Source organism: Puma concolor, chromosome E2, assembly GCF_028749965.1.
Source record: "Puma concolor isolate L17-30 chromosome E2, mPumCon1.1.hap2, whole genome shotgun sequence".
NCBI classification, from domain to species: Eukaryota; Metazoa; Chordata; class Mammalia; order Carnivora; family Felidae; genus Puma; species Puma concolor.
Genome location: NC_141681.1, coordinates 62,503,930 through 62,530,752, shown reverse-complemented (window position 1 = coordinate 62,530,752; position 26,823 = coordinate 62,503,930). Strand labels below are relative to the sequence as shown.

Below are 26,823 nucleotides of genomic sequence, written 5' to 3'. Positions count from 1 at the left end.
CACCTGAGCGTGCGGATCAATGGCTGCGCTTCCGGCGGACGGCGGAAGTGCGCGCGCTGGGCGTAACGGACTGCAAATCCCAGAAAGCCGCGCGCCGGTGGCGGTTTTTCCCGCGGCGGCGGCCGTTGCTCCAGGCGACTGTTCGAGGGCGGAGGTGTTTGTGCGTCGGCGGCTCCCTGGGACTCAGAGTCGGCCGTCTCCCTTTTACGGCGGCTCGTGTTGTGGTTTCGAGTGTGGTTTCCCTTGGGCTGTGCTCTTTGGCGTGCCTCTCCGCTCGGCCCGGGTTAACGTACGCGACTCTGACCCTCCTCAGCCGGCAACCGAGGCCGCGACGCCAGAATGGCGGACGTCTGCGATCTACGTCGAGGGCGGGATTCGCGTCTGAACTGCGCTCGGCCGCATCCTTTCCTCGTCGGCCTTTCCAGCGCCTCGACCTGCTGTGGAAGTGAACGAAGACGCCTTGAAAGGGTCTAGACCCCGCTAAAGCGAGGGAGTCCGCCACCATCCTGGGCCTTTGGCGGAGGCTCGAAGGCAGGCACGGAAAGCTTTTCAGCGACAAGCAGGAGAGGCCTCGGGTGCGCCTTGGATGCACTTTGGCGAGTGTGGAAGTTGGAGACGGGCTAACTAAGCGGGTCATCCTGTCTGGGATGGCTTAGGGAGTATATTTGGCTTTCTCCGGTTGGCTCGAAGTGGGCCAGGGACAAAAAAATAGGTAAGCTGACAGTTAGTGACCAAGTCCTGAATGTGGGGGCCTGTAGCCGGAGAGGTTGTGGGTCTGTTCTATTAGGTGTGGTCTGCCCGTTGTTGTGTTTGCAGCCTCACTGCGTCGTGGGGCGCAGAGTGTGAGACCTTCCACCAGCTGACCTGCCACAGGAACCTTCCCAGGCCGGCCTGCTGGCGGGAGCCACTCTGGCTCTGCCTGAACGTCCTAAGCTCCTGATTGTTCCCTCGTGTCTGGGGTGCTCTTGTGACCAGCCTTCCTTGCTTGGACTCTTCTGAGCCTGACCTCGTTGGTTGCTTTACCCAACAACAATCAGCTTCTTACTTGCGTATTTCATACTTGTTAACATGACCCTGCAATTTGTAGATTCTTCCAGAAAGTCTGGAATCTGACTTCCAAAGGGAGAGTCTTGATGGGAGTGGGCTCGTGCCTCTTGCTGTGTCACTGAATTAGACAAAAGCCCTTTGGCCAAGGAGAAACGACAGGTCTGCTGGGGGCTTCTGGGGAAGTGCCCCTCTCAGTAATTGACATAGACCATAGGGTGTCTCCTTTTATTGTCTTTGAACAGCATTGTCTGCACATAATGTGTAGAACCGTACTGCCATGCCAGCACCTTGAAGAGGCCAGCCCAAGGGGCAAAGTCGACATGCTGAGAATGGCAGAGCAGAAAGATGGAAAGAACCAGAGTCACCGGATCAACTAATACTGCCTGTGGCCATCTTGGGACTTTTCCTTATGATACCATAAACGACCTTGTTTATTTTTTTTATGGAAAAATTCAAACATACAAGAGTAAGGTGAATAGTGTGATGAAAACCCATACTTCTCTCCATGCATTTACTCAACTTCTTTTACTCACCTCATTCTGTTCTTTAAATTTATCCCCACTTGCTCCCAGCCACCACTGGATTGTTTTGAAGCAGATTCCCTATCATTTCACTCATAAATAACTAAGGTTATCTGTAAAAGATAATGATTTCTGGCAGAATAGGAAAATCCATAGAGAAAGTAAATTAGTGGTTGCCTAGGACTGGGGAAGTTTGAGGGAAAATGAGTGACTGCTAAATGGATATTGGTTTCTTTTGGGGGTGATGAAAATGTCCTAAAGTTGATTGCAGTGATGGTTGTAAAACAGTAAAAAACCATTGAATTGTACAGTTTAAGTGGGTGTGTGTGAATTATGTTAATAAGGCTGTTTAAAAATCAGTACATAAGGTTGCCAACACCTATTGGAAAAACATATAATGGGGGAAAAAGATGACTTCTGAATACCTAACCATAGTCATTAACACACCTAAAAATATTAGCAAAAATTCCTTAATATCAAATATCCAGTGTTAATTCCACTTGTGTCCTTTTTTTTTTTTTTTAACATTTTGTTTATTTAAATTAGGATCTGAACAAGATTCACACTTTACATTTGGTTAATGTGTGCTTCAGTCTTATAATTTAGGGATTTGCCCCATATGTGCTTTTTCCTTTTATTTCCATCTGTTGAAACTAGGTAAATTTTCCAAAAGGATTTACTACCTTCTGGATTTTGGTGATAGTATCCTTGTGGTGTCATTTCTTGTTCCCTTATTTTCCGTGAATTGGTAGTTGAACCTTGAGGCTTAATTAGATTCAAGTTTGTTATGCTTGCCAATCCTTCATAAGTGGTGCATGTGTTTTCTTTGGAATCATATCAGAAGGTATGTAATGTCTGGTGCACTTCTGTGATGTTTATTTTGATCAAGGGTTGACAGCTTGATCCATTTATTACAGAATTGTCCAGCATTTTTCGCAGAGTGGTTTTCACAGTCATTGAAGATTGTTGCTTATACCCATTATTACCCGTTATTTTATTAGGAGTTACAAAATGGTTATTTTCTAATTACATCATTTCTTCTGCATCTTTTTGCTGCATCTTCTGCATTCTTCCATAAGGAAAAACTTTCCCTCACAAACATTTTGGTTACTCTAAGGAGGTAGAGTTTATTCAAGAAAAGCAGGATAAATGCTTCATTCTTCGCCTGTGCTTTGAGAAAACATATATTACCATTTTCCAAAGGTTGCCAGTGAGTATGTTTTATATACATGATTTTTAACATATTTTATCTGTTTTAATCTATTACAGTGAATAATTTGATGCTCCAACTGTCCAAATGTTGGCCACAAGCAGCTCCCTCTATGCTGACTCCTGTGTCCTTTTCACATGATCTCAAGCTTTTGATAACTTCTTTGCTTTCCAGTCAGAGAAGATGTTGCAAGGCTCATTCTGTAAATTTCCTGCCCCAACCCTGGAATTAGGCACTTCTCTGAGGAATCCTGGTTCTTTTTAGTGGGAAATGTGTTTTAGAGACCTGGGCACTAAGAGTACCATTACTACTAGAGTAGTTATTGTTATAAACCTCTTTTTTTTTTTTTTTTTAAATGTTTATTTATTTTTTTTTTGAGACAGAGAGCATAAGCAGGGGAGGGGCAGAGAGAGAGGGAGACACAGAATCTACCTCTTCCTTAGGTAAAGGTCCTATACCACACATGGTCCTGTGATGTACTCTGTTGTTCCCACCTAACCATTTGGCTGGGGAGACCACTCTCTGGCAGCTGCCCTGGGCAGTATTGGGTGGCATGATGGCAGTTCTTCCACCAGGCCCCTAGTGATGCCATGTAATCTGTGTCCAGCTTTTTGCTATTAAAAATAGTGCTGCAATGGATACTCCTCTGCCTACGTAATTGTGTATTTTTGCCAGTTTATATTTGGAATAGAAGTGAAAGATAAATGTATATGTACTTTTGCCCAATTCCTTTCCCTTGGGATTGTACCTTACTACATTCTACCAGCAATGTATGGGAGGGTTTACAGTCTCATCACCTGAGTGTGGCAAAGTTTGATGCCAAACTTTGACTCTATGTGAATCTGATAGGTAAGAAACAGTATTTCAGTGTAGTTCTAAATGGCATTTCTCTAATTAGGAGTAGAATTTCTCTAATTATGAGCATCTTTTAATATGTTTAAGAGCCATTTCATTTCTTCTGTGAACTGTTCATATTTTGCCCATTTTTCTGTAAGGTTGTTAGTCTTTTACTCTAGCTTTAGAAGTTCTTGATTAGCAATGTTAACCTGTAGCTTATATTACAAATTGCAATTTTTCGTTTTGTAATCTTTTTGAAAAAATTTTTAAAGTTTATTTATTTACTGTTACAGCCAGAGCAAGAGAACGTGTATACATGCCAGAGAGGGACAGAGAGAGAGGGAGAGAGAATCCCAAGCAGGAGCCGCACTACCAGCACAGAGCCCAACTCGGGGCTTGAACCCATGAACTGCGAGATCAGGACCTGAGCCGAGGTCGAGAGTTGGACCCTCAACTGACTGCGCCACTGAGGCACCCTGTTTGTAATCTTTTTTATATTGCTAATAGTGTTGTGGGTTTCTTTCTCATGCAAAAGTTAATCAAATTTATGAGTTTTTCCTTTATTGCTTCTGGATTTTGATTAATGGATAGGAAATATTCTCAAGTTATGGGGCAATTTACCCATGTTTCTTCTAGTACTTTTATGGTATAGTATGGCAATGTATGAATTCTTAGAATTTATCCTAGTGTATGGTGTGAGGAATGACTTCCATTTTATCTTTTGTCCTATGGCTCCATAGTTACACTAGCTAAGTAGCTTACATTTTCCTTACTGTTTTGAGGTACCCCTTTTATCATACACTTAAATTTCTACATGCATTTGAGTATTTCTGGATTTTCTGTTCAGTTGATCTGTATATATTCATGTGTCAATATTACAATTTTAAAGTTATGGATGCTTTGTAGTATGTTTTACTATTTAGTAGAGCATACCTCATTGCCCTTCTTTTTCAGGATGATTCTGGCTGTTAACACTTTTTTTATTGTTTAGCTCTTCTAAATTGGTGGAGAGTTGAAAGAGGAGCTATTAATAATAGTAATAACAATACTAATAGATTAAGGGCTTACTGACTCTCAGCCCTGTAAAGCACATATGTATATTAACTCAGTACTCTTCTCAACAGCCCTATAAGATAGACACTTTCTTCCCTGTTGAACAGCTAGAAAAACTGAGGCACAGGGATACCTAGTTGACTCAGTTGGTTAAGTGTCTAACTCTAGATTTTGGCTCAGACTTCAGCTGTCTCTGTTTTGGCCTCACACTTTCCAGTAGGGTTCTTCTTTCCAGCTTGTCTCTTGGCTAAGACAGAAGACCCTGATGGCAAAGCATCCCCTGAGGGGAACCAAAACTACCCCCCCCCAATAAGGACTGCCCTGAGCCAGCAAGACCCCACCTGTGATTGACTCCAAGACATTGATTTGACTCCATTGATTTGACTCTCAATATCTACCTGCATGTATCCACCCACCTTTGCCCCACTTTTTCCTTTTATAAACACGGAAATATTCTCATCACTTTGGAGATAGTCTTTGAGACATTAGTCCGCTGTCCAACTGGTGTTGGCCTCATTGAAATTAATTAATTTTTTTTTTAAACTTTTTTTAATGTTTATTTTTGAGAGACAGAGACAGAGCACAAGTGGGGAAGGAACAAAGAGAGAGAGGGAGACACAGAATCCAAAGCAGGCTCCAGGCTCCGAGCTGTCAGCATAGAGCCCGATGCGGGGCTTGAACTCATAAACCACGAGATCATGACCTGAGCTGACGTCGGACGTTTTTTGTTTTTTTTTTTTTTTAATTTTTTTTCAACGTTTTTTTTTTTTATTTTTGGGACAGAGAGAGACAGAGCATGAACGGGGGAGGGGCAGAGAGAGAGGGAGACACAGAATCGGAAACAGGCTCCAGGCTCCGAGCCATCAGCCCAGGGCCTGACGCGGGGCTCGAACTCACGGACCGCGAGATCGTGACCTGGCTGAAGTCGGACGCTTAACCGACTGCGCCACCCAGGCGCCCCATGACGTCGGACGTTTAACTGACTGAGCCACCCAGGCGCCCCGAAATTAATTCTTTTCTTGTTTTACCACTTGTCTCTCTGCCTTTGGATTTTGTCAGCATTGTGTGGCCAACCCTGGTCTGTTAGGGACCCCTGGAGCCAGGTGTGCTTGCATCCAGGTGCCTGGGCTACAAAAGAAGCTGAGATTTCATGCTGAGTTAAGATGGTTCTTTAGGATAAAAGTCTTTATAACTATAGAGGTTCTTAAGACAAAAGTCTCAGTCCACTGGATTTTTGAATCAAGTCACTTTCCTTACCGCAGTGTCTTGCCTCTCCCCTTATATAGGCCTGTTGTGTGGTGAGCAAAACAAGGTTGGACTTGGATAGAACACCATTTTCCCTCCAGAGCTGGATGTTCTCTTAGGTCCTCTCCAAGAATAACTTACTTTAATTTGGGCTTTCTTCCCCAATTTCTACTCAGAAAGACTTGAGATGGAAGGACAATGGATCCTTGGTCTTTGAACCGTATCCCTGTTTCAGGTGGATAAAGTAATGATAATGGCAACCATATTCAACTAAAAAATAAAAAAAATACTACATAACATCAAATTGCTACTTTTAATTTTGCTCGTGTTACAACACTAAATTTAGTCTACTCTGTTCATCTACTCCCTGGCCCTTTAGGGTACGGTAAAGCTATAGCTGGGGCACATTGACTACATTTATAGGGATTCTCTCTAATATGAGTCCTTTGATGTTCAATAACATGAGAATTCTAGTTAATTTTCCACACTTGGGACACTCATAAGTTTTCTCTCCAGTGTGAGTTCTCTGATGCCTAATAAGAACTCCAGATGAAAGATTTTCCACACTGAAGGTACTCATGCAGTTTCTTTGCAGTATGAATTCTCTGATGAGTAACAAAGTGAGAACTCCCACCGAAGTATTTCCCACACTGATTACACTCATAAGGTTTCTTTTCAATGTGAATTCTCTGGTGTGAAATAAAGCCAGAGCTCTGAAAAAAATTTCCTATACTGACTACACTCATAAGGCTTCCCTCTATTATGTTTTGTTTGTTTGTTTGTTTTTTGTTTTTTTTGAGAGAGAGAGTACGCTTGAGTGTACTCATGAGCAGGCAGGGGGCAGTGAGAGAGGGAGAGAGGATGCCAAGCAGGCTCCACACTGTCAGCACAGAGCCTGATGTGGGGCTCAAACCCACAAACCATGATCTCATGACCTGAGCCAAAATCTAGAGTTGGATGCTTAACTGACTGAGCCACCCAGGTGCCCATGTTATGCTTTCTTTGATAAATATTAAAATCAAGGATGTGACTGAAAGATTTCCCAGTGATTACAACAGAATAGTTTTTTTTTAAGTGTGAGACATCCTACCAAAAGCTCTCCCACATTAATGACATTCATGGGGTCTCTCTCCAGTATGAATTAAAGAATGTCTAACAGGTAAGGAGGGCCAACTGAAAGGGTCCCATGTTGATTACATTCATAGTTTTTCTTGGGTATGATGAGTTCTTTATACAGTTGATTAAACTTAATTGATAAATTTCTTGAAATTGAAGTATTCTTGGATTCCTGAAATAAATTGTTTGGTCATGGTATTGTTCTTTAGATATACTGCTGGATTTGATTAAACATTTTATTTTCAACTCACGTATTTATATTCATAGATGAAGCTGGTTGATACATTTCTTTTTTATACCATCTTTATCAGATGTGAGTATTATGTTATCTTCATTTAATATTTTGTGAAGCTGTTCATTGTGTTGATACGGAATTTTTTTTAACAAATTGGAATAGTTTATTCCTTAAAGTTAGATTTAAAGTCTGGGGCGCCTGGGTGGCTCAGTTGGTTAAGCATTGGACTTTGGCTTAGGTCAGGATGTCATGGTTCATGGGTTCAGGCCCCACGTTGGGATTTGTGCTAAATATTAAAAAGAAATTTAAAAGAAAGGTTTAAAGTCAGCTATAAACCCTAGGCTTTGTGTCCATGTCACTTCCATGGTAATTATTCTATTGGAGTTTTCTGCTTCTTGTTCACTTTTGTTTATTTATATTAGGAAATTTTCCATATAGTTCTGTATAATAGTCTCATAATTCTTTTAATTGCTTCTGTACCTGTGGTTATCTTCTTTCTCATTTACATTATAATACTTTTGCTCTCTCAGTCAGGCTTTTGAGAGGTTTATTACCATAACTTTTCTTTCCCTTTGCTCTCCATTTCATTTACTTTGGCTTTAATTTTCATTAACTTGAATAAATTTCTATTTTATTATTTTTGGTTTATTGTACTGTTTCTCCAGTTCCTTAAGGCAAAATAGTAATTCCTTAATTTTTGATAATTCTACTTTAATAATACAATTAAGGCTGTAATTTTTCCTGCTATACAGCTTAGCTGTGCACCGTTTATTATGATGCATCATGTTCTCTTTTTTTTTAATTTTTTTTTTAATATTTATTTTTGAGAGAGCAAGACAGAGCACAAGTGGCAGAGGAGCAGAGAGAGTGGTGGACACAGAATTCAAAGCAGGCTCCAGTCTCTGAGCTGTCAGCACAGAGCCTGCCGCAGGGCTCGAACTCACTGACTATGATATCATGACCTGAGCCGAAGTCGGACGCTTAACCAACTGAGCCACCCAGGCGCCCCATGTTGTGTTTTCTTTTTTAAGGGAGTTAGTAATCCAATTTTATTTTCTCTTTGGTTCAAATATTTGAAAGTTATTTCTTAATGTCCAGGAAATTAAGATATTTTTGATAATTTTATTATTTACTCATACTTTTATTAATATATGATCAGATAAGTCACCTGTAAAAATTTATACTTTAATATTATTTGTTTGATTAAGCACACATATATTCTTGAAATCATAGGGCACAAAAATCCTATATATACATCTATTAAATTGAACTTGTTAATTTTATTATTCAATTTTTTCATTAGGTTTATTTCATATACTAGATATGTCTGATTCCAAAGGCAGTATATTAAATTCTTTCTCCATAACTGCTTTTTCTTTGCTTTGCTCTAATCAAGTTCTCCTTGTATCTCAAATTGATTTTTGTGTCATTTAAGTGCCATTTTTTTAGTTGTATATAGGTTTTAAATTGTTATTTCTTCTTTTAGAGTACCTTGATCACACCAAAATGTCTTTAATTTTTTTTTTTTTTTCAACGTTTATTTATTTTTGGGACAGAGAGAGACAGAGCATGAACGGGGGAGGGGCAGAGAGAGAGGGAGACACAGAATCGGAAACAGGCTCCAGGCTCTGAGCCATCAGCCCAGAGCCTGACGCGGGGCTCGAACTCACGGACCGCGAGATCGTGACCTGGCTGAAGTCGGACGCTTAACCGACTGCGCCACCCAGGCGCCCCACACCAAAATGTCTTTATCCTGATCAACCCTCTAACTTTTAATCCCACTTTGGTTGATTTTAATATTGACACATTTTATTTTGTTTGCTTTTGCAGGTATCACTTTATGTGGCACTTTATTTACTTCCAGTTATTCTTTAACATTTTGGTTTAGAGCATCTCAAATTAGAAAGGTGTGACTGAACTTTTTTTCACCTAATGTAATGGGCTCTGTTTTCTTGGGAGGGGAGGGTCTGCATTTTTTAAAAAAATGTTTGTTTTTAATGTTTATTTTGAGGGGGGTGGTTAGGGACAGAGAGAGGGAGAGAGAATCCCAAGTAGGCTCCATCGTGTCAGCACAGAACCCAACACAGGGCTCAGTCTGAGGAACCATGAGATCATGATCTGAGGGGAAATCAAGAGTCAGACGCTTAACCAACTGAGCCACGCAGGCGCCCCTATCCTCATCCATTTCTGCAAGTGCAGCTGTCTCTTCCCCCAGAAGTTAGATTTGCACACTTTTCTACCGGACAGCAGTCTTTGTCCCAAGGTCACAGAAGAGTCTGAGCTGAGCATTCTACTCACTCATCCAGACTGTTAGACTTTTCCTACCTAATCAATCTCCACATGTCTGTGAGACTGAGAACCATTCCACTAGCACCAAACTAGTTCCCTTCAGGCTGCCAACCCTAGGCAGAGTGCCTGTTCCCACTCCCTCCCCCAGATCCAGTGCTTCCCAGTGAGATATACCATCCCTTTGGGCACAAATTAGCACCCACTGGTGGAAAATTGCAAATCACATATACCCCCTGCATTCGTTTGCTATTACTGCAGAAACAAATTACCACAAAGTTAGTGGCTTAAACAATACAAGTTTATTATTTTAACATTCTGGAGTTCAGAAATCTATCACTGGACTGAAATCAAGGTGTCTCCAGGACTGTGTTCATTCTGAAGACTCTAGGGAATGAGTCCATTTCCTTGCTTTTTCCAGCCTGTAGAGGCCACTCACATTCCTTGTCTTATGGCCATGTATCACTCCAATCGCTGCTTTTGTCATATCTTCCTCTCTTATTTGGATCCTACTGTCTCCTTCTTAAAACGACCCTTGTGATGACATTGGGCCTATGGGGATAATCCGGGATAATCTCACTATTTCAAAATCCTAACATAATCACATCTGCAAAGTCCCTCTGGCCATGTGAAGCACTATTTTCACAGGTTCTGGGGCCTAGCAGTAGACATATGTGGGGGTCATCACTCTGCCTCCCCAAATCCCCCAGGAGATTCAGGCATACTGAGGCCCAATGGCAAACTTTTGAGTGTAATGGCGGGTGCTGCTGATAATGAATTATGTGTGGCTGGGAAAAGATGGGAGACCACCAGCTGCATATATTCAAATTCTGCATCATCTCATCCTACTTTAAGGAAAGTGGGAACTCTTCCATTCACTTCAGAGATAAATTTCTCAGCTTCTAAAGCAGCCAACTGGATTTCAAATTTGGATGTTAAAGTGTCCATAGCCTTGCAGTTAGTGATCCCAAACCTCAGGGCCCCAGATGAGTTACTGGGCAAGCCTACCCTCATCTGTTCACTTCCTCTGAAGGGATGATTTCTCCTCTCCTCATTCACTACCCAACATCTTGCAGCCTGGTCAGTTTCAGCTGACACCACCATTTCTCAATTCGCTGAGGAAACAAGTCCTCAGCATCCTTTATGACCTCATTTCATGGAAGTTACATGGTGTAACTTCTGCTGACCCTATTGGTGGAAGCAGTCACAAGCCCAGCCACATTCTAGGAATGGAGGAAAGGCAAAGAGTCTGTGGCCGTATTTGAAACTGCCATAGATGTGAAAGCAGTCAGCACACCTCCTTCAGTGACCATCTTCTGGCAACAAAACTGTATGGCATTTCAGGATTAAGTGACCTCATTTGAGCACATGGCTGTGGCATTCCCCAGTGGACACTGGGCATCATGGTGAGGCCACTCCCCCAAGTAAATGGACATCCCTACATCATCAGTACTTGGAGAAGGAGCTGCTGATGTTCTCCTGTTAAAGATCTCCAACTGTGTAGTGGGAGGGCAGTGGGGTCCTGGCAAGTTCTTCAGCCCCAAATGTTTCATCTCTCAAAGAAGCTACCATGGAGATGTGACATAGCAGTCATGAGCCCTGTGCCTGATGCATGAAAAGCAATATGACAGCTAGTGTGCCATCACCATTCCCCAGGCACCTGGCCTCTGGGCTTCTCTAGTCTGTCTCTAGGGGCTGTTCACTCCTGTAGAGAAAGGAGTGAAACACGCTCACTCCAGATGGCATGACTGTGCCTCACCCTTGTCAGTGTTATGACCCCAAGGGCTCTGAAGGGGTGTGCCCTGTAGCAGTCAACTAATATCTGATGAGCAGAAGTTCAACATCTGACCCAGAGTCTTAGGACATAGTTTGAAATGTTATGTACAACTTGAGAGAGCAGAGGTAGAGTCATGGAGCAAGGACTGGATGGGTTGCAGGTTACAGGCTGTGTGACCTGGAGAAAGGATTTTAATCTATCATCTCATGTAAAATGTGAAACATGGGCACCAACATGAACATTTCTGGGAAGCTCCCCACCCCCCCTTGCTGGGGGTTTCCCTCCCTCTAGGCCTCCAATGGTTGGTTGCTTAAGATGACCATTCCCCGAATCGAACATTCCCTGCATCTTGATGATGCTCTGAGGATCAGGGTTAGGATGACCCACTCATCCTAACTCATTTGGAATCTTGGGCCAGAGGGACTGTGGCCTTTTGCAGAGTCTGCTAGAACTGGTCTGACAATCTCCTTCACTTTGTTTTAACACTGCTTATTTTAAGTATCAAATTATTAATGAAAGAAATTTAATAGGTGGAAAAAAACCCAGAGATTTCTATCACAGAAATATATAGTTTATTTATCTTTGTTCTCTTTTAGTCCTTGTCCATATGCATAAATACCACAAATATAATATCAGTGCACAGACTTTTTGGTACCTGGCTTTTTAAACTTACATTATAAACATGGTCAGATTTCACTAGTATCACTTTTAATGACCAAATGAGCAAACAAATTATAACAGCAAATCAAGTGAGTGAAAAATTAAATGTTTTTCCAACTTATATTCACTAGCAACAACTCCCCACCAGTTTTCTCATTTACTTGTGTGCAGGGTGGTCTCCCTGGTTGTCCTTTGGTCTTGAGAACGTCATCACTCAGTGCTGCTTTTCATATTCAGTTCCAAATGCCAACCACGCCCGTTCGTGTTACATTGCAGGATCAGGCTGAAAAGGCCATGTCTCTTCAACCGGCTCAGCTTGAGGGCTATGAGGTAGGCTGTTTCTTCTTGCATTTCACCCCACTGTGCGTCTTCTGATGCCCAATGAGGTGCGAGCTCTGGGTGAAGGCCTTTCCACATTTGCTGCACGTGTAGGGGCGCTCCCCCGTGTGCGTTCTCTGGTGCCGGATGAGATGGGAGCTCTGGCGGAAGGCTTTCCCACAGTCCTGACACTGGTAGGGCTTGGCTCCGGTGTGAGTCCGCAAGTGCTGGGAGATGGCCGAGCGGTCATTGAAGGTCCGCCCACACTCGTGACACTCGAAAGGCCTCTCTCCGGTGTGGACTCTCTGATGTTGTGTGAGGGAGGAGCTCTGAACAAACGCCTTCCCGCAGTCCTGACACACGTAGGGCTTCTCTCCTGTGTGGATTTTTTTATGTACAGAGAAATATCTTGGATTCCGGAACGTTTTGCCACATTCACTGCATCGGCAAACTTGGCTCCCTTTGTGAATTCTTGTGAACGTAATCTGCTGAGTGCTCCGGCTGAAGGCTCTCCCACAACCACTGTTTTCTCTGGCTTTTTCCCCTTTGTGGCCCTTCTGATGAATTTTTACACATGGACCACGCGTCACCTTCTTAACCCGCGAGCCACGCTTGCGCAAGCGTTTCCTGGGCAGAGTTTTCTGGAGTGAGATAGGGCTCGTGACAAGGCCAGTGTTTGCCTGGGACTGGGGGCTTTTCTGAGGGAGGGTTTCTTCCTGAGTGAGCTCCACTTGCTTCAGTGCTGTGTCCAAGACTTCCTGGGTCCCACCCTGCAAGATGTCTCTTGAGGTAGAGGACCAGGTGTCATCCCTTGAGAATTCTTCCATTTTTAGGTCAGGGGCTGGTTCTTCCTCAGGGATGTCAGACTTTGGAGTTAACTCTTTACTTTCCAGTGTAGTCTCCCACCCTGAAAGAACCCAAAAGATACAGATACTATAGAGAGAAAGTGGTAAAAGGGGCTATCAGTATGACATCATCAAGTATTCAGAAGCTGGGTGTTTTTTTGTTTCTGTTTTCCAGGTACCGTCACGCGACCTGGGGAGACTACGGAAAGAAGTGAAGTAGCAAAGAGGGGAACACCGAGCTTGGCAGTCAGGGATGGGGCAAGAACAGGGAGCACTCTCCCAGCTCTCTGACTCCTCGTATGCCTTCAAGGTGGGCGGTAAGTCAGTCTTTCCCTGGGCCTGAGCCTCCACTGTCCACACAATGCCCACCCCTTGAGGTCCATAGGACCAGTTGAAAGCATGGATGGTGCAAGGAACTCTTGTCAGCATGTCCAGTGCTCACACTGGGCCCAGAGAAGGTGCAGGCCCCAACTCAGGGCCCCTGAGGTTCCCAGTCCCAGAAGGGTGGAGTGGCCAGCACGGGCACAGCCTTACCCACAGACACCAGGTGTCCAAAGGTTTCTAACATCACGTCGTGGTACTCGGTCCTCTGCATCGGGTCCAGCAGCCCCCACTCTTCCTTGCTGAAGTCCACAGCCACATCGAGGAAGGTCACTGGTTCCTGCAATATGACTCTGTCTGATCAGCAGGAGGGTCATCGACAGGAACAGATGACCAGGGCCTCCCAACAGAGTCTGCTGTGCTGAGGACACCCCTGCTTTGGAGTTTGCTCAGAAACACTGACTTGGGCCCATAAGAGGCCCAGTGGGTCCCCTATCACAAACCCAGAGTCTGGGGCCCAGGCTGGAGGCAGAATCTACTTCACTAAGAGCTACAAACGCCATAAGCAAACTGCCTCCCTTGTACCCCAGCCTATATGCAGCTCATCCTTTCTGTGCAACTTCCCACAGAAGACTGCCCCTCAGACCAGCCCTGCCTGCTAGGCACACTCCCTTCTTCTGGGAACAGCCCCTCTGCCTGTGAAGGAACCATCCCTGCCTTTGTGGATGGTGGCTGCCAGAGGGTGGTGTGTCCAGAGGCAGTGCCAAGATCAGTCCTTTCTGGGGAGCTGGCCAAAACTCTGGCAGGAAGAGGCCTCCCCACGGCACTCTGCCTGGATCTGTGGGGGCTTTTACCCACCAGGGGCAGAGCCTGCTTGAGAAGGAATGGGAGAAAGCAGAGCCATGAGACCAGGACTGGAGACACATTCCTCTCTCATCACCTGGAAGCCCCTGAATACAGTCTTGCCTGAAGCCTATCACAGACCACTCATTACATGAGAGCCAATAAATTCACCCTATGGTTGAACCAGTTGTGAGCCATCTGCAGCAGAAAGAGTCCTGACCAATACCACACATCACTCTGTCATATTCTCTGAGCCTCAACAGTCGGCAAGACACGGCCAGTGCTTTCATCTATGCCCCAGCTCTGGGATATTTTGAGGCAAATTCCAGATATTTTTTCCATCATCAACACCTAAGTATGCATTTCTGAAGGACAAGGGCTCTCTTGTTCTAACACAAATTCAGATATGGTCTGCATGTCCCTACCTGGGGCTCCCAAGCATCTATAAACACTTGGCCCCTCCCTTCTCCTCCAGATTTCTTGCCTCCCAGTCCCTGTGCCCTTTCTTGGTCTCCACAGCAGCAACAAGGCAGCCCAGCCCTTCAGGCTCAGAAACTCTGAAAGGTCTGCCCTGTGGGAGGCTGGGAGGTAGGGGGAAGGTCACCTCATAGGGGACACTGACCAGAGAACAAAAGGGTGACACCCCCCACTCACCTCAGGTGGCACCTTTGCCGGCCAGGTGGTCATGTTCTCCTCCTTCTCTTCCTGAGGAGCTGTGGTCTCAAGAGAGCAGGTGGGGTCCTGGGCAGGTAATGCTGTGGGGAGACACCAGCACAGGGGATCAGCCGGATGTGGTGCCACTTCCAGGATGGGGCAATGATACCCACGTCTCTCTCTGGGACCCCTGCGCCAGTGCACACATCGTATCTGCTGTTACTGCTGTGAGGGCATCTGTGCCCACCCTTTCTTGCCACCAGCTCAAGTCCCCACTCTGGCTCCTCTTCACAGCCTGTGCCCAAATCCCCACACCTGGTTAGCTCAAGGTGCATCACCCTAAGGGTGACCCTAGGGCACCAATGTCCCCATTGCTGAGACCCCTGGCCCCACTGCCTCCCTCTCCAAGGACTGTCCCGGATCCTGTCCCTCCTCTGAGACAGCTGCCTCATCTCTCCATTTGCCTCAACAGCTGGCCTCACACTGTTCCTCAGAAGCAAAGACCCCTTTTCTAGCCTCCGAGTATGTTGCCTCTTTACCTTCCTTGTCCTCTTCCTCTTTGCCTTCTTCCATGGACTTCCTCTGACCCCCGGGACTGGACCCACTCTCATAACACACACCCATCTAGATGAGAATTTTATCAAGTTTCCTCCACCTTCGAAAACCATTCTGCCTGGCCTTCCAGCCCCTCTTAACCACAGCTCCTTCATGCCTGACTCTCCTCATCTATTGCTGCCTGGTACATGGTCTTCCATAAGGATGATTCCACCCCTGCTCTCAAGGGGGAAACACGATGTGACCCATTCTGGCCCACCAGTCTGCCACCTCCTCCTGGCCACAATAATTAAATCTGAGATGAATACAGGGCACAGAGCTAGACGAGCAGAGCCAAAGAGGCTTTTGTTAGAACATTTCCGTGCAGGGAGGCTCTCTACGGAGACATCCTGCCTATGAGTGAAGCTAACGGAGGCCAGCAGAAGTATGATAGCAGAGAGAGAATGAGTCCTGAGAATACTACAGGAGCCCCTGGGTCCACCCGTGCCTGAAGCTAGATCACCCTGGGACTTTTTCAGTAAATTCTCCTCCCCTGGCATTCACAACTGAGAGTCGCAACTAACTCGCTGATAATGAATGTAGGATTCTCAGGGTTCTCTGGAAGGCCTCTCTTCCTGCCATCCACTATAATATGAATTGATTTCATTCACCTCCAAGGTGTGAAATGTAAGACAGACTGGCTTTTGTCTTAGGGGCTTCCCAACTGTCTCCTTGGCACCTCTATCAATTTCCTATTACTGCTCTAACAAATTGCCACAATGGTGCCTAAAAGCAAAGTTGTTTTCCTATGATTATGGACATCAGGTCTGACGCCAGCCTCACTGCACTACAATCAAGCTGGTGGCAGGGCTACCTTCCTTCTGAGGCTCTAGGGGAAAATATGTTTGTCACCTTTGCCGGTTTCTGGAGGCCAACTAAAATACCTAGCGCCCAGCCCTTCTTCGTGTCTTCTCTGCCCTGAACTCTCGTGCCTGCCCCATCCAAATAACACAGTATAATCTCCCCACCTCAAAATCTTCAATTTAATAAACTGCATCTGCAAAGTCAATTTTGCTGTATGAGGTTACATATTCGGGTGAGCAAGTGCTCCATGGCACTCAGCCTGACAAATCAAATTTCATGGAATCTCACCCCCAAACGTACTCCCATCCCAGCCCCTCACCGCTGTAAGTCCTGCCCAAGCCACCACACCTCTCGGTGGGCATGGTAACGGCTCTGGGTGGCCAATCTGATTCTCATTTTGCCCTTGTTTTTTGCCCACCAACCATCGCAAACTGCAACCTGGTAAATCTTTTTTTTTTTTTTTTTTAAGGTTTATTTATTTATTTTGAAAGAGAAAGACAGCACAAGAGCACAAGCAGGTAAGGGGCAGAGAGAAAGAGAGAAAATCCCAAGGACGCTCCGTGCCATCAGCACAGAGCCTGATGCAGAGCTTGAACTCCAGAACCATGAGATCATGACCTGAGCTGAGATCAAGTCAGATGCTTAACCGATTGAGCCGCCTGGGTGCCCCCTGTAAGGGTTAATTTGTAGTGTAGGGCTAACAACTAGCTTGAAAAAATAACAGCTTTGTTCTGACACTGAAGGTCAAGAGACAACAGCCTTGCTTTACTCTTGTAAATTATGCTTCATACTCTTGTAAATCAGTCTTCACCAACGAAGGAAACAAAAGCTCAAAGAAAAGAGCATCAGAGGCAAGGTCAAGGAGATCCACTGGTTGCAACTAAGCGGCAGAAAGTCTAAAATAATCACCTCATCTGGCAACTGTTTCTAACTCGTCTGGGAACTGTTTCTCTGTTCTGTTCCCAGGTGATGATAAAACGATGTAATCGGCCATAAAATTATCAAGAGTGTTGGTCCCGCTCGGTCGGCCTTGCCTCTCATTGCAATGAACTTTGTTGTGACTGTCACTGGTGCCCGTAGCATTCAGTTTCAGGAGTCGTGTGGATGCAACATTTGGTGCATTGGCCGGGAAAGTTAAAGTTCTGAAACAGGGCCCTTTCCCCAGATTGCTCTGCCGACCCCTGGGAGGAAGCTCGGGATTGGGAGAGGTAAGGAATTCTTGGGGCGCGCCATTTGAATGACTCAGGAGGGTCTGCCTGACGTGGCTATAGAACCAGAGTCAGGGATCCTACCGGGACGCTGGTGGACCCCATTAGGTTTGGTTTTTGTCAAGAAGGATCCTATTTTCAGGTGGCTGCGACGGCCTACTGGCCTTGAGATCTCGAACTTGTGTTTTCTTCGTGTCTTAATTGTCTTCTTCCTGTTGACTGGCTGTGCGTTCTTGTCAGTTTTGCCTATCTTTGTCATCGGTCAGAATCAGACTACCCCCACCCTGCTGAGTCTCATACTAACCCATTTCCAGGACTATAGGAGAGCTGCTGCAGTTTTCGGCCTCCACATTAAGAAGCCAGTCCTTCGAACTCTGCGAGGTGGAATGGACCAGCTTTCAGGTCGAATGGCCTCCACAGGGGAACTTTAACCTTACTTTGATATATAAGGTTCGTGATATTGTCTTTTCTAGGCACGAAGACCAAATCCCATACATTGGGGCACGGAGAACCCTCATCGAAAAACCTCCAGATTGGTTAAAACTTCTTCCCCTTCCCCCTCGCCTCCCTAAAGTACAGGCTTTGCCACTCAAAGGTCGCCCATCTGGAGCTCAGAATAAGAATCTTGACGGGACTAAGCGGCCGCCCCCTCTATCACCTGCACAGGAGGGGGGTAAAAAAAAAGGAACGTACCACCCACCGCCCTATAGTTCTCGCCCAAAGAATACAGGTCAAGATGCTTCAGATCTGGAGACAAGCCCGAGTCGGGACACTCCCCTGAGCCCGTCTCACACCCGGTCAGGGACTCCCTTCCATCCCCCTCCCGCTGCCCTATCCCTTCTTCCAGGGCCACCCCTGCACCCCTGCAGGGTGATGTCCGACCCTTTATGACTTATGTACCCTTCTCCACTAGCGACCTTTATAACTGGAAGCTTCAAAACCCCTCGTTCTCAGAGAAACCCCAAGCATTAATTTCTCTTCTTGAAACTCTATTTGTGACCCATCAGCCAACCTGGGATGACTGCCAGCAGCTCTCGCAGGTTCTCTTCACCACTGAGGAGCGGGATAAGATCCGTCGCGAGGCCCGGAAATTAGTGATGGGGCCAAACGGGCAACCCACCGAGGATCCCACTGGATTCAAGGAAGTTTTTCCTTCCTCGCATCCTGAAAATTGGGACCCAAACGCTCCTCACGGTAGGGGATCATTGACCCTATTTCACCAGACTCTACTGGGAGGTCTCTGAGCGGCCGCCCGCCGGCCCACAAACATGTCTAAGGTAACAGAAGTAATTCAGGGGACCGAGGAAAGTCCCTCAGCCTTCTTAGAAAGGCTCACGGAGGTGTACCACACCTTTACCCCTGTAGACCCTGAGGCACCTAAAAATAGAAGGGCATTAAATCTGGCCTTCGTCTCACAGGCAGCCCCAGACTTATAAATGGACATTCATCCCACTGTACCCAATCCTTATACTCTCCTTAGTTTGCTTCCCCCTTCTCAGGCATATTATACAGTTCTGGACTTAAAAGATGCCTTCTTTGCCATCCCGCTGGCCCCACAAAGCAGTCACTATTTGCATTTGAATGGACTGATCCTGAAAAGGGACAGCTCACCTGGAGGCAACTCCCCCAAAGATTTAAAAATTCTCTTTTTAATGATGCCCTGCACCAGGATTTAGAGCCATTTCGAATCTCCAACCCGCAGGTGACCCTATTGCAATATGTTGAGGATATCTTGTTGGCAGCCCCCTCTCATTTAGAATGTCTGAGTGCCACCAGAGAACCCTTGAGTCTTCTGCAAAAACTGGGGTACCGAGTGTCAGCCAGAAAAGCGCAGATCTGTTGTACTGCGGTGACCTATTTAAGTTACAACCTTCAAAAGGGAAGTGCTATCTCGGTGAACAAAGAATTCGGGCTATACTCGATATCCCTCAGCCTAAAACTCGCAAACAAGTTCGCGAGTTCTGAGGGCAGCAGGCTACTGCAGAGTATGGATACCTGGTTTTGCTGAACTGGCAGCCCCTTTGTACGCCACTCTCAAGGGGTTTCCGGAGTCCTTCACGTGGGGGGAGACTCAAACTAAAGCCTTCCAAGCCTTACGAGAGGCTCTCATGACCCCACCAGCCTCAGCCCTGCCAGATCCCACCAAGCCATTCCATTTGTTTGTAGCCGAAAAGGGGGGGGGGGGGGGGTAGCCGAGGGAGTTCTGACTCGGCGCCTGGGAACTTGGCACCGACCAGTGGCCTATTTATCCAAGCGGCTGGACCCAGTTGCTTCCGGGTGGCCCCCACGCGTTCGACAAATTGCCACCACCGCGCTCTTAGTTGAAGACGCAGACAAACTAACCTTGAGGCAGGCACTGTCTCTCACCGGGCCCCACGAAGTGGAGGCTTTACTGCGGGCTCCCCCAGAGCGACGGCTGTCAAATGCTCGGATTACCCAATATCAAGTGTTGCTACTCGACCAGACCCGAATACGTTTTTGTGCCCCCGCAGCCTTAAACCCAGCCACTCTGCTGCCCGAAGGACAAGGTCCCCCTCTGCACTCCTGCCCAGAAACCTTGGCGACGATCTCATCCCTCCGCTCCGCTCTTACGGACGTTCCCTTACAGGACCCTGATATCAGCATGTTTTCAGGCGGCAGTAGTTTTGTGTTTCAAGGGCAAAGGCACGCCGGCGCTGCAGTGCAGTGACAACGGACCGTGAGGTTTTATGGCAACAGACCCTTCCCCCGGGAACTTCAGCCCAGCACGCAGAGCTCATCACTCTAACAAAAGCCCTCCAACTCGGAAGAAACAAGCAGTTCCTATTTATACAGACAGCCGCTATGCTTTTGCAACCGCGCATGTATACGGATCCATTTATCAAGAGCGCGGTCTCCTCATGGCGGAAGGCAAGGCCATCAAAACTAAAGCTGAAATTTTAGATCTTCTAGCAACCATCTGGGAACCTACGAGGCTGGCAATCATTCACTGCCCGGGACGTCAGAAAGGCGACTCCCTAGAAGCAGTTGGAAACCGCCTGGCTGAGGCAGCAGCCCGAGAAGCTGCCCCAACTAAAAGTAAAAGTGCCTTGGAGCTACCGATCTTGACCGAGGGAGCCCAGTTACACTCCTAAAGATTTGGAGTGGGTTTCAAGAAAAGGGGGAAGTATGATGCCGGGACAAAAGTGGTCTCAGGATCCTGAAAGTAAGATCCTCTTACCCACGGCACTCGGGCGGCGCATGGTGTGTCAGCTCCACCAAGGGACTCATCTGGGAAAAACGAAGATGGCGGAATTAGTGCGGAAGAAGTTCAGAGCGCAAGGGCTGGGAAAAGAGATTGAAGAGGTGGTTGAAAGGTGTGCAAGTTGCGCCCAAGTAAATCAGGGTGCAAGTAGGAAGGTTTCAGAAGCTAAAAGAGATAGAGGAACTGAGCCAGGCCGGTTTTGGGAAGTAGATTTTACTGAAATTAAACCAGGGAAATACGGATACAAATACCTGCTTGTTTTTGTAGACACCTTCTCTGGGTGGGTCAAGGCGTTCCCCACTAAATCAGAAATGGCTCAGGCGACAGTTAAGAAATTATTAAATGAAATAATTCCCAGATTCGGGCTGCCTCTGAGCATAGGATCGGACAATGGCCTGGCCTTCACGGTGCAGGTGTCCCAGGGTCTAGCCCGGGCATTGGGAATAGATTGGAAATTACATTGTACATATAGACCTCAGAGCTCAGGTCAGGTAGAAAGGATGAATCGGATCCTAAAAGAGACCTTAACCAAATTGTCCCTTGAGACGGGCGAAAATTGGGTTGACGTCCTGCCTTTTGCCCTTTTGCGAGCGCGTTGTACTCCATTTGTCAAGGGATTTCCCCCTTATGAAATTTTATTTGGCAGACCTCCACCTATCCTGCCGAGGCTAGGAGGCGACGTAATGGAACAGTTGGAACAGGACCGCTTGCTGGCTTCACTCGTGGCCCTGCAACATGTACAAAAGGAAATAACCAGGGCCTTAAAAGAATCCTTCGCTCATCCTCCTGTTCTTCCCCACCCCTTTCAACCAGGAGATTTAGTCTGGGTCAAGAGGCACGAGCTTAAAACCCTGGAGCCGCTCTGGAAAGGACCACACGCCGTGATCCTGACTACACCCACCGCCATGAAGGTAGATGGTGTCCGAACCTGGATTCATCACTCTCAGGTTAAAAAAAAAAAACTGTGTGAAGGCAGGAACACCCCAGACTGATACGGAACCAGATAACGAACAGCAATGGAAGGTCCGAAGGCACTCAGAGGATCCTTTAAAGGTAAGACTGATGCGGGCATAATAATAATTGTCTGGGTTTGTATAATGATAAGCGTGGGGGACTGTACGGAATTGCATCCCCTATCTTTTTGGCCATACCAATGGGAACTCAGGGACACTGTCACGGGGAAGGTGATAGCATCTAATACCTCTTCCACTGTGCCTTGTTTTTTGTTTGATTTCTGTGACTTGGTGAGTGACTCATGGGGGACTTTTAATTACTAATTATAAACAGCCAATGGGCTTCGCTCCTCCGATCCCCGAAAACCCCTATATGGTTACCTATGGATGTGGACACAGGGATCAAGAACAAAAATTGGCTAACATACCAGGGTTCTACAGTTGCCCTGCAAATAGGAAGGTCGAATGTGAAGGAAAAGGCCAACAATAATTGGTATCAGAATTTATTCTCTTGGTCCCCCTGGATCACATCACTGCTCACCACCATAGCTGGGCCACTGCTATTGTTACTTCTCGGGTTAACTATCGACCCATGCATTATCAATTGGTTAGTACAGTATGTCAAGAGGCGAGTTGGTGAAATAAAAATTATGATGATTAGGTCCAACTACGTCCCCTTAGTTCCTAATGATGAATCAAGGGATTGATTCACTGACAAGAAAAGGGAGAAATGTAAGGATTAAAGTGTAGTGTAGGGCTAACACCTAGCTTGAAAAATAACAGCTTTGTTCTGACACTGAAGGTCAAGAGATAACAGCCTTGCTTTACTCTTGTAAATTATGCTTCATACTCTTGTAAATCAGTCTTCACCAACGAAGGAAACAGAAGCTCAAAGAAAAGAGCATCAGAGGCAAGGTCAAGGAGATCCACTGGTTGCAACTAAGCGGCAGAAAGTCTAAAATAATCACCTCATCTGGCAACTGTTTCTAACTCGTCTGGGAACTGTTTTATCTGTTCTGTTCCCAGGTGATGATAAAACGATGTGATCGGCCATAAAAACCCTGTACCCCAGCTGTTCGAGGCCGCACTCTTATCAAGAGTGTTGGTCCCGATCGGTCGGCCTTGCCTCTCATTGCAGTAAACTTTGTTGTGACTGTCACTGGTGCCCATAGCCTTCTGTTTCAGGAGTCGTGTGGATGTAACACCCCCAACCTGGAAAATGTTTACTCTGTCAGACAATACCACATGTCCCTAGAGCTCATGGACTGGTTCCCACTGCTTTACAGTAACTCTTCCCATTCCTTTAGGACAACACGAAAACCCCTGCAAGGGCCCTGCCAGCCCTGTCCCCTGCTCCCTTCTACCATAGACCCACCCAATTTCTCTCGGATTTTTGAATATACTGTCATTGCTCCCACTTTGGGCCTTCACAGGCAATGCTCTCCTGCTCAGCACATCCTTCCTGTACCCTTCTGAGTTCCACTCCACACCAGGTGTCGGCTACAAGCAACTTGCCTCCAGGAGCCCCACCAGCACCCTTGGGTTCTTCTCAACCCCATCATTGTCAAACACGTATTCATTTCTCAAATTCCCATCATTCTTACTGGGTCTAAGGCTTGTTGAGCTCATGCATCTATGAATCCTGTCTTGGTCACCACTTTATCCACAATTCCCACTCTGGGAGGGGTGCCTGGCTGGCTCAGCTGGTAGAGCATGCAACTCTTGATCTTGGGGCTGTAAATTTGAGCCTCAAGTTGTGTGTGGAGATTACTTAAAAAAATTAAGTTTTGGGGTGCCTGGATGGCTCAGTCAGTTAACTGTCCAACTTCGGCTCAGGTCATGATCTCACGGTTCATGGGTTCAAGCCCCGCATCAGGCTCTGTGCTGACAGCTTGGAGCCTGGAGCCTGCTTCAGATTCTGTGTCTCTCTCTCTCTCTCTGTGTGCCTCCCCTGCTCACACACTCTCTTTCTCATAAATAAATAAACGTTAAAAAATGTTTTTAAAAAGCATTCTGGGAATATGCCTATGTGACTAAAATCACGTTTTCTATTGGCTTGTAGCACAGCAGGGATTCCAAAAGGATGAGAATGAATGATTTTATTCCTTAGCTTCTATCACAAGCCTGTGGAGGGCTAGTTAAAGAGTGCAGTCCCAGGCCCTGCCCAAGGGTTTCAGTAGCTGTGAGGTGTGGTCTGAGACTTTCCATTTCGGTAGATGGGTCCAGGGATACTCAGATCCCTTGACCTAGGGGCAATGGCAGGTATTTCAGCAAGGAACCATTGAAGCTCTGACTCAGGAACACGTTGGGGAGGTAGATGCTCTTGGCCTAGATGAAGAGGCATGACCCTTCCCCGACCCTTCCGAGGAAGCCTGAGTTCTTCCTCCCCCATTCTCCAAGATGCGTCCACAGGAGTGTCCCTCTCTGCCCCTCCACTGCACTTACCTTCCTCCTCAGATATCCAGGTTACATCCTCCACCAGGGCCACTGCCTCCTGACAGTCCTCTGGGTGCTGTGACTGCACCCACCTCTGGAGCTTCCTGGGCAGCGCACCCAGGAACTGTTCCAGCACCAGCAGCTCCAACATCTGCTCCTTGGAGTGCGCCTCGGGCTGCAGCCACTGGCGGCACAGCTCACGCAACCGGGCCAGGGCCTCTCGGGGCCCTGCCACCTCCTCGAAGCAGAACCCCCGGAACCTCTGGCGTGCAGCCTCAGGGTCAGCTGGATGCTTGCCTAGCTGTTGAGTGGGCTCCCCAAGTACTTCTGGGCTTAGGCCCTCGTCTTCAGCATAGAGGGCCCGAATCTGGGCATTTCGGGGACGAGCTACCTCTTGGTTCAGTGTGAGGACTTCAACGACTTCGATCTTCATCAGGGGATTCCCAGCAGGAAGAGGATCCACTTGAGGGTCCAACTGAGCTGCAGGACACTCTGTAAGTCAAAAGCACAGCCAGAGAGATGGCCAACAAGCACATGAAAAGATAGTCAACATTATTTGCCACCAAGGAAATATAAATCAAAACCACTGTGAGGGGCACCTGGCTGACTCAGAAGAGCGTGTGACTCTTGATCTTGGGGTCATGAGTTTGAGCCCCTTGTTGGGTGTAGAGATCACCTAAATAAACAAAAACTTAAAAAAATATATCGTGAGATACTACTTCATACTTACTAGGATAGCTATTATCAAAGATGGGTGGTAACAACTATTGGCGAGGATGTGGAAAAACTGCTGTTGGTGGGAACACAGAACACTGCATCATTTTGCAAAACAGTCTGGCAGGTGCTCAAAAAGCCAAACACAGAATTATAACCCAGGAATTCTCCTAGGTATACATCCAAGAGAAATGAAAATATATGTCAATACAAAAACTTGTACAGGAACTTTCACAGCAGCATTATTCTTAATAGCCAAAAAGAAAAACAAATGTCCATCAAAGGAAGAATAAACAAAATATGGTCTATCCACAAATTGGAATATTATTTGGCCATAGAAAGGAATGAAGTAGTGATACGAGTTAAGCCTCGACAACATTATGCTAAATGGAAGCAGCCAGACACCAAAGGCTAATTTTAAGATTCCATTTATACGAAATGTCCAAAATAGACGAATATACTGAGACAAAGTAGATTCGTGGTTTCCAGGAGATAAGGAATTCAGACAATTAGGGGGTGTTGGCTAATAAAAATGAAGCTTTTTCAGGGAGATGATAAAGACGTTCTGAAATTAGACTGTAGTGATAGCTACATAACCTTGTGAATTATAGTAAAAACCACTGAACTGTACACTCTCAAAGGGTGAACTTTAAGGTATGTAAATTATACCTCAATATGGGAGGGGGGTGGGAAAGCAAGAGGCAAGGAGGCTTAAGAAGAGACCTGTGATGCTCTATAGGCCCACAGCTATGTACAGGGAGTAGAACCTGATCCTGCCTCCATGGGAGCCAAGAAGACAGGAAAGTCTGAAGCCCTGTGTCTTGGCACAGAACTCACAAGAACACAACTCCAGCACGGCCCTGAAATGCTAAGGAGGGCACACAAACCAAAGGAAATAAGAAAGCACTCTACAACTCTAACGAGAAATGCTAACTCTAAATGACTTGAAAGCTTTAAAACTGTCAATAGAGGGGCACCAGGGTGGCTCAGTCGGTTAAACATCTAACCGCCTCAGGTCACAATCTCACAATTCTGTGAGACGCAATTCTGTCTCCCCCTCTCTCCGCCCCTCCCTGGCTTGTGCTCCTGCACTCCCTCTCTCTCTCAAAAGTAAATTAATAAACATTTTTAAAAAAGTAAATAGAGGGGCGCCTGGGTGGCGCAGTCGGTTGAGCGTCCGACTTCAGCCAGGTCATGATCTCGCGGTCCGTGAGTTCGAGCCCCGCGTCAGGCTCTGGGCTGATGGCTCAGAGCCTGGAGCCTGTTTCCGATTCTGTGTCTTCCTCTTTCTCTGCCCCTCCCCCGTTCATGCTCTGTCTCTCTCTGTCCCAAAAATAAATAAACGTTGAAAAAAAAAAATTAAAAAAAAAAAAAAAGTAAATAGAAAAAATGTAAATCACGGATTATGGTTTACTTCCAATTAGGCTTGTTTGTTTATAAAAACAGAAATGGTCCGGCTGATGTCAAGAGCAAATGTGCCCGCTCACACTTGCTGTTTTGAATATACCTGATTAGCACAACTCTACCTGCAAAGGAACTTCCAGCATGAACTCAAAGCCTTAGCAACTAATGCCAGGGCAATCAATGCCCGGGGACTTTCAGCTGGTTAATCCTGTTCAGGGAACTATCTGGAGAGGAAGACCACTGTAGAGACACCAAGAGAAGAGTATTTGTAGACAAAGGCCAGACAGCATACGACAATAGAACCCTGACCCCGCAACCTCAGGACTTGTTTGACCTGTTTGACCAACAGTTTTTTTTTTCCCACCCCCAAGTCAATAACCTCCAGTCAGAACCTTCCTTTTTTCGCTATAAATTTTCCCACGCCTGCCTCCCTGCCAGTTTCAACTAAACACTAGGTGTGGTGGCAAACGCCCTGCTACAGTGGCCTAAGTAGATGGCCTCCGCATGTCCTCATTTGGG

General features: G+C 46.3%; 1 protein-coding gene and 1 long non-coding RNA gene across 17 annotated transcripts in view; one reads left to right on the top strand and one right to left on the bottom strand.

Annotated features, from left to right (window-relative positions):
• Nucleotides 1–9: 9 nt before the first annotated feature.
• LOC147573923 (uncharacterized) lies at nt 10–26,045 on the top strand. 11 transcript variants are annotated; one of them, XR_015244473.1, is made up of 10 exons: nt 11–712; nt 1,290–1,518; nt 3,909–4,093; nt 7,297–7,342; nt 8,093–8,266; nt 12,159–12,317; nt 13,326–13,467; nt 16,836–17,574; nt 19,277–21,850; nt 23,184–23,761. It is a non-coding gene; the product is annotated as an uncharacterized LOC147573923 (long non-coding RNA). The 11 variants fall into 11 exon arrangements; XR_015244474.1 differs by lacking the exon at nt 7,297–7,342 and having other exon boundaries at nt 13–712; nt 16,836–16,884; nt 17,333–17,574; XR_015244477.1 differs by lacking the exon at nt 7,297–7,342 and having other exon boundaries at nt 14–712; nt 19,277–20,758; nt 21,444–21,850.
• Nucleotides 9,834–26,823, bottom strand: part of ZNF274 (zinc finger protein 274) — a 33,289-nt gene continuing 16,299 nt past the window's right edge. For 4 of the 6 annotated variants that reach the window (XM_086688464.1, XM_086688467.1, XM_086688468.1 and 1 more), the window contains 5 exons: nt 24,196–24,678; nt 14,969–15,069; nt 13,685–13,811; nt 10,559–13,212; nt 9,834–10,102 (listed from right to left, as the gene is read on the bottom strand). In XM_086688464.1, the coding sequence (XP_086544590.1) occupies nt 12,311–13,212; nt 13,685–13,811; nt 14,969–15,069; nt 24,196–24,678 (1,613 nt within the window). In that variant the 3' untranslated portion in view covers nt 9,834–10,102; nt 10,559–12,310. Of the gene's footprint in view, nt 10,103–10,399; nt 13,213–13,684; nt 13,812–14,968; nt 15,070–24,195; nt 24,679–26,823 lie in introns of all 6 variants that reach the window. The other 2 variants (XM_086688465.1, XM_025914893.2) reach the window with 2 other exon arrangements.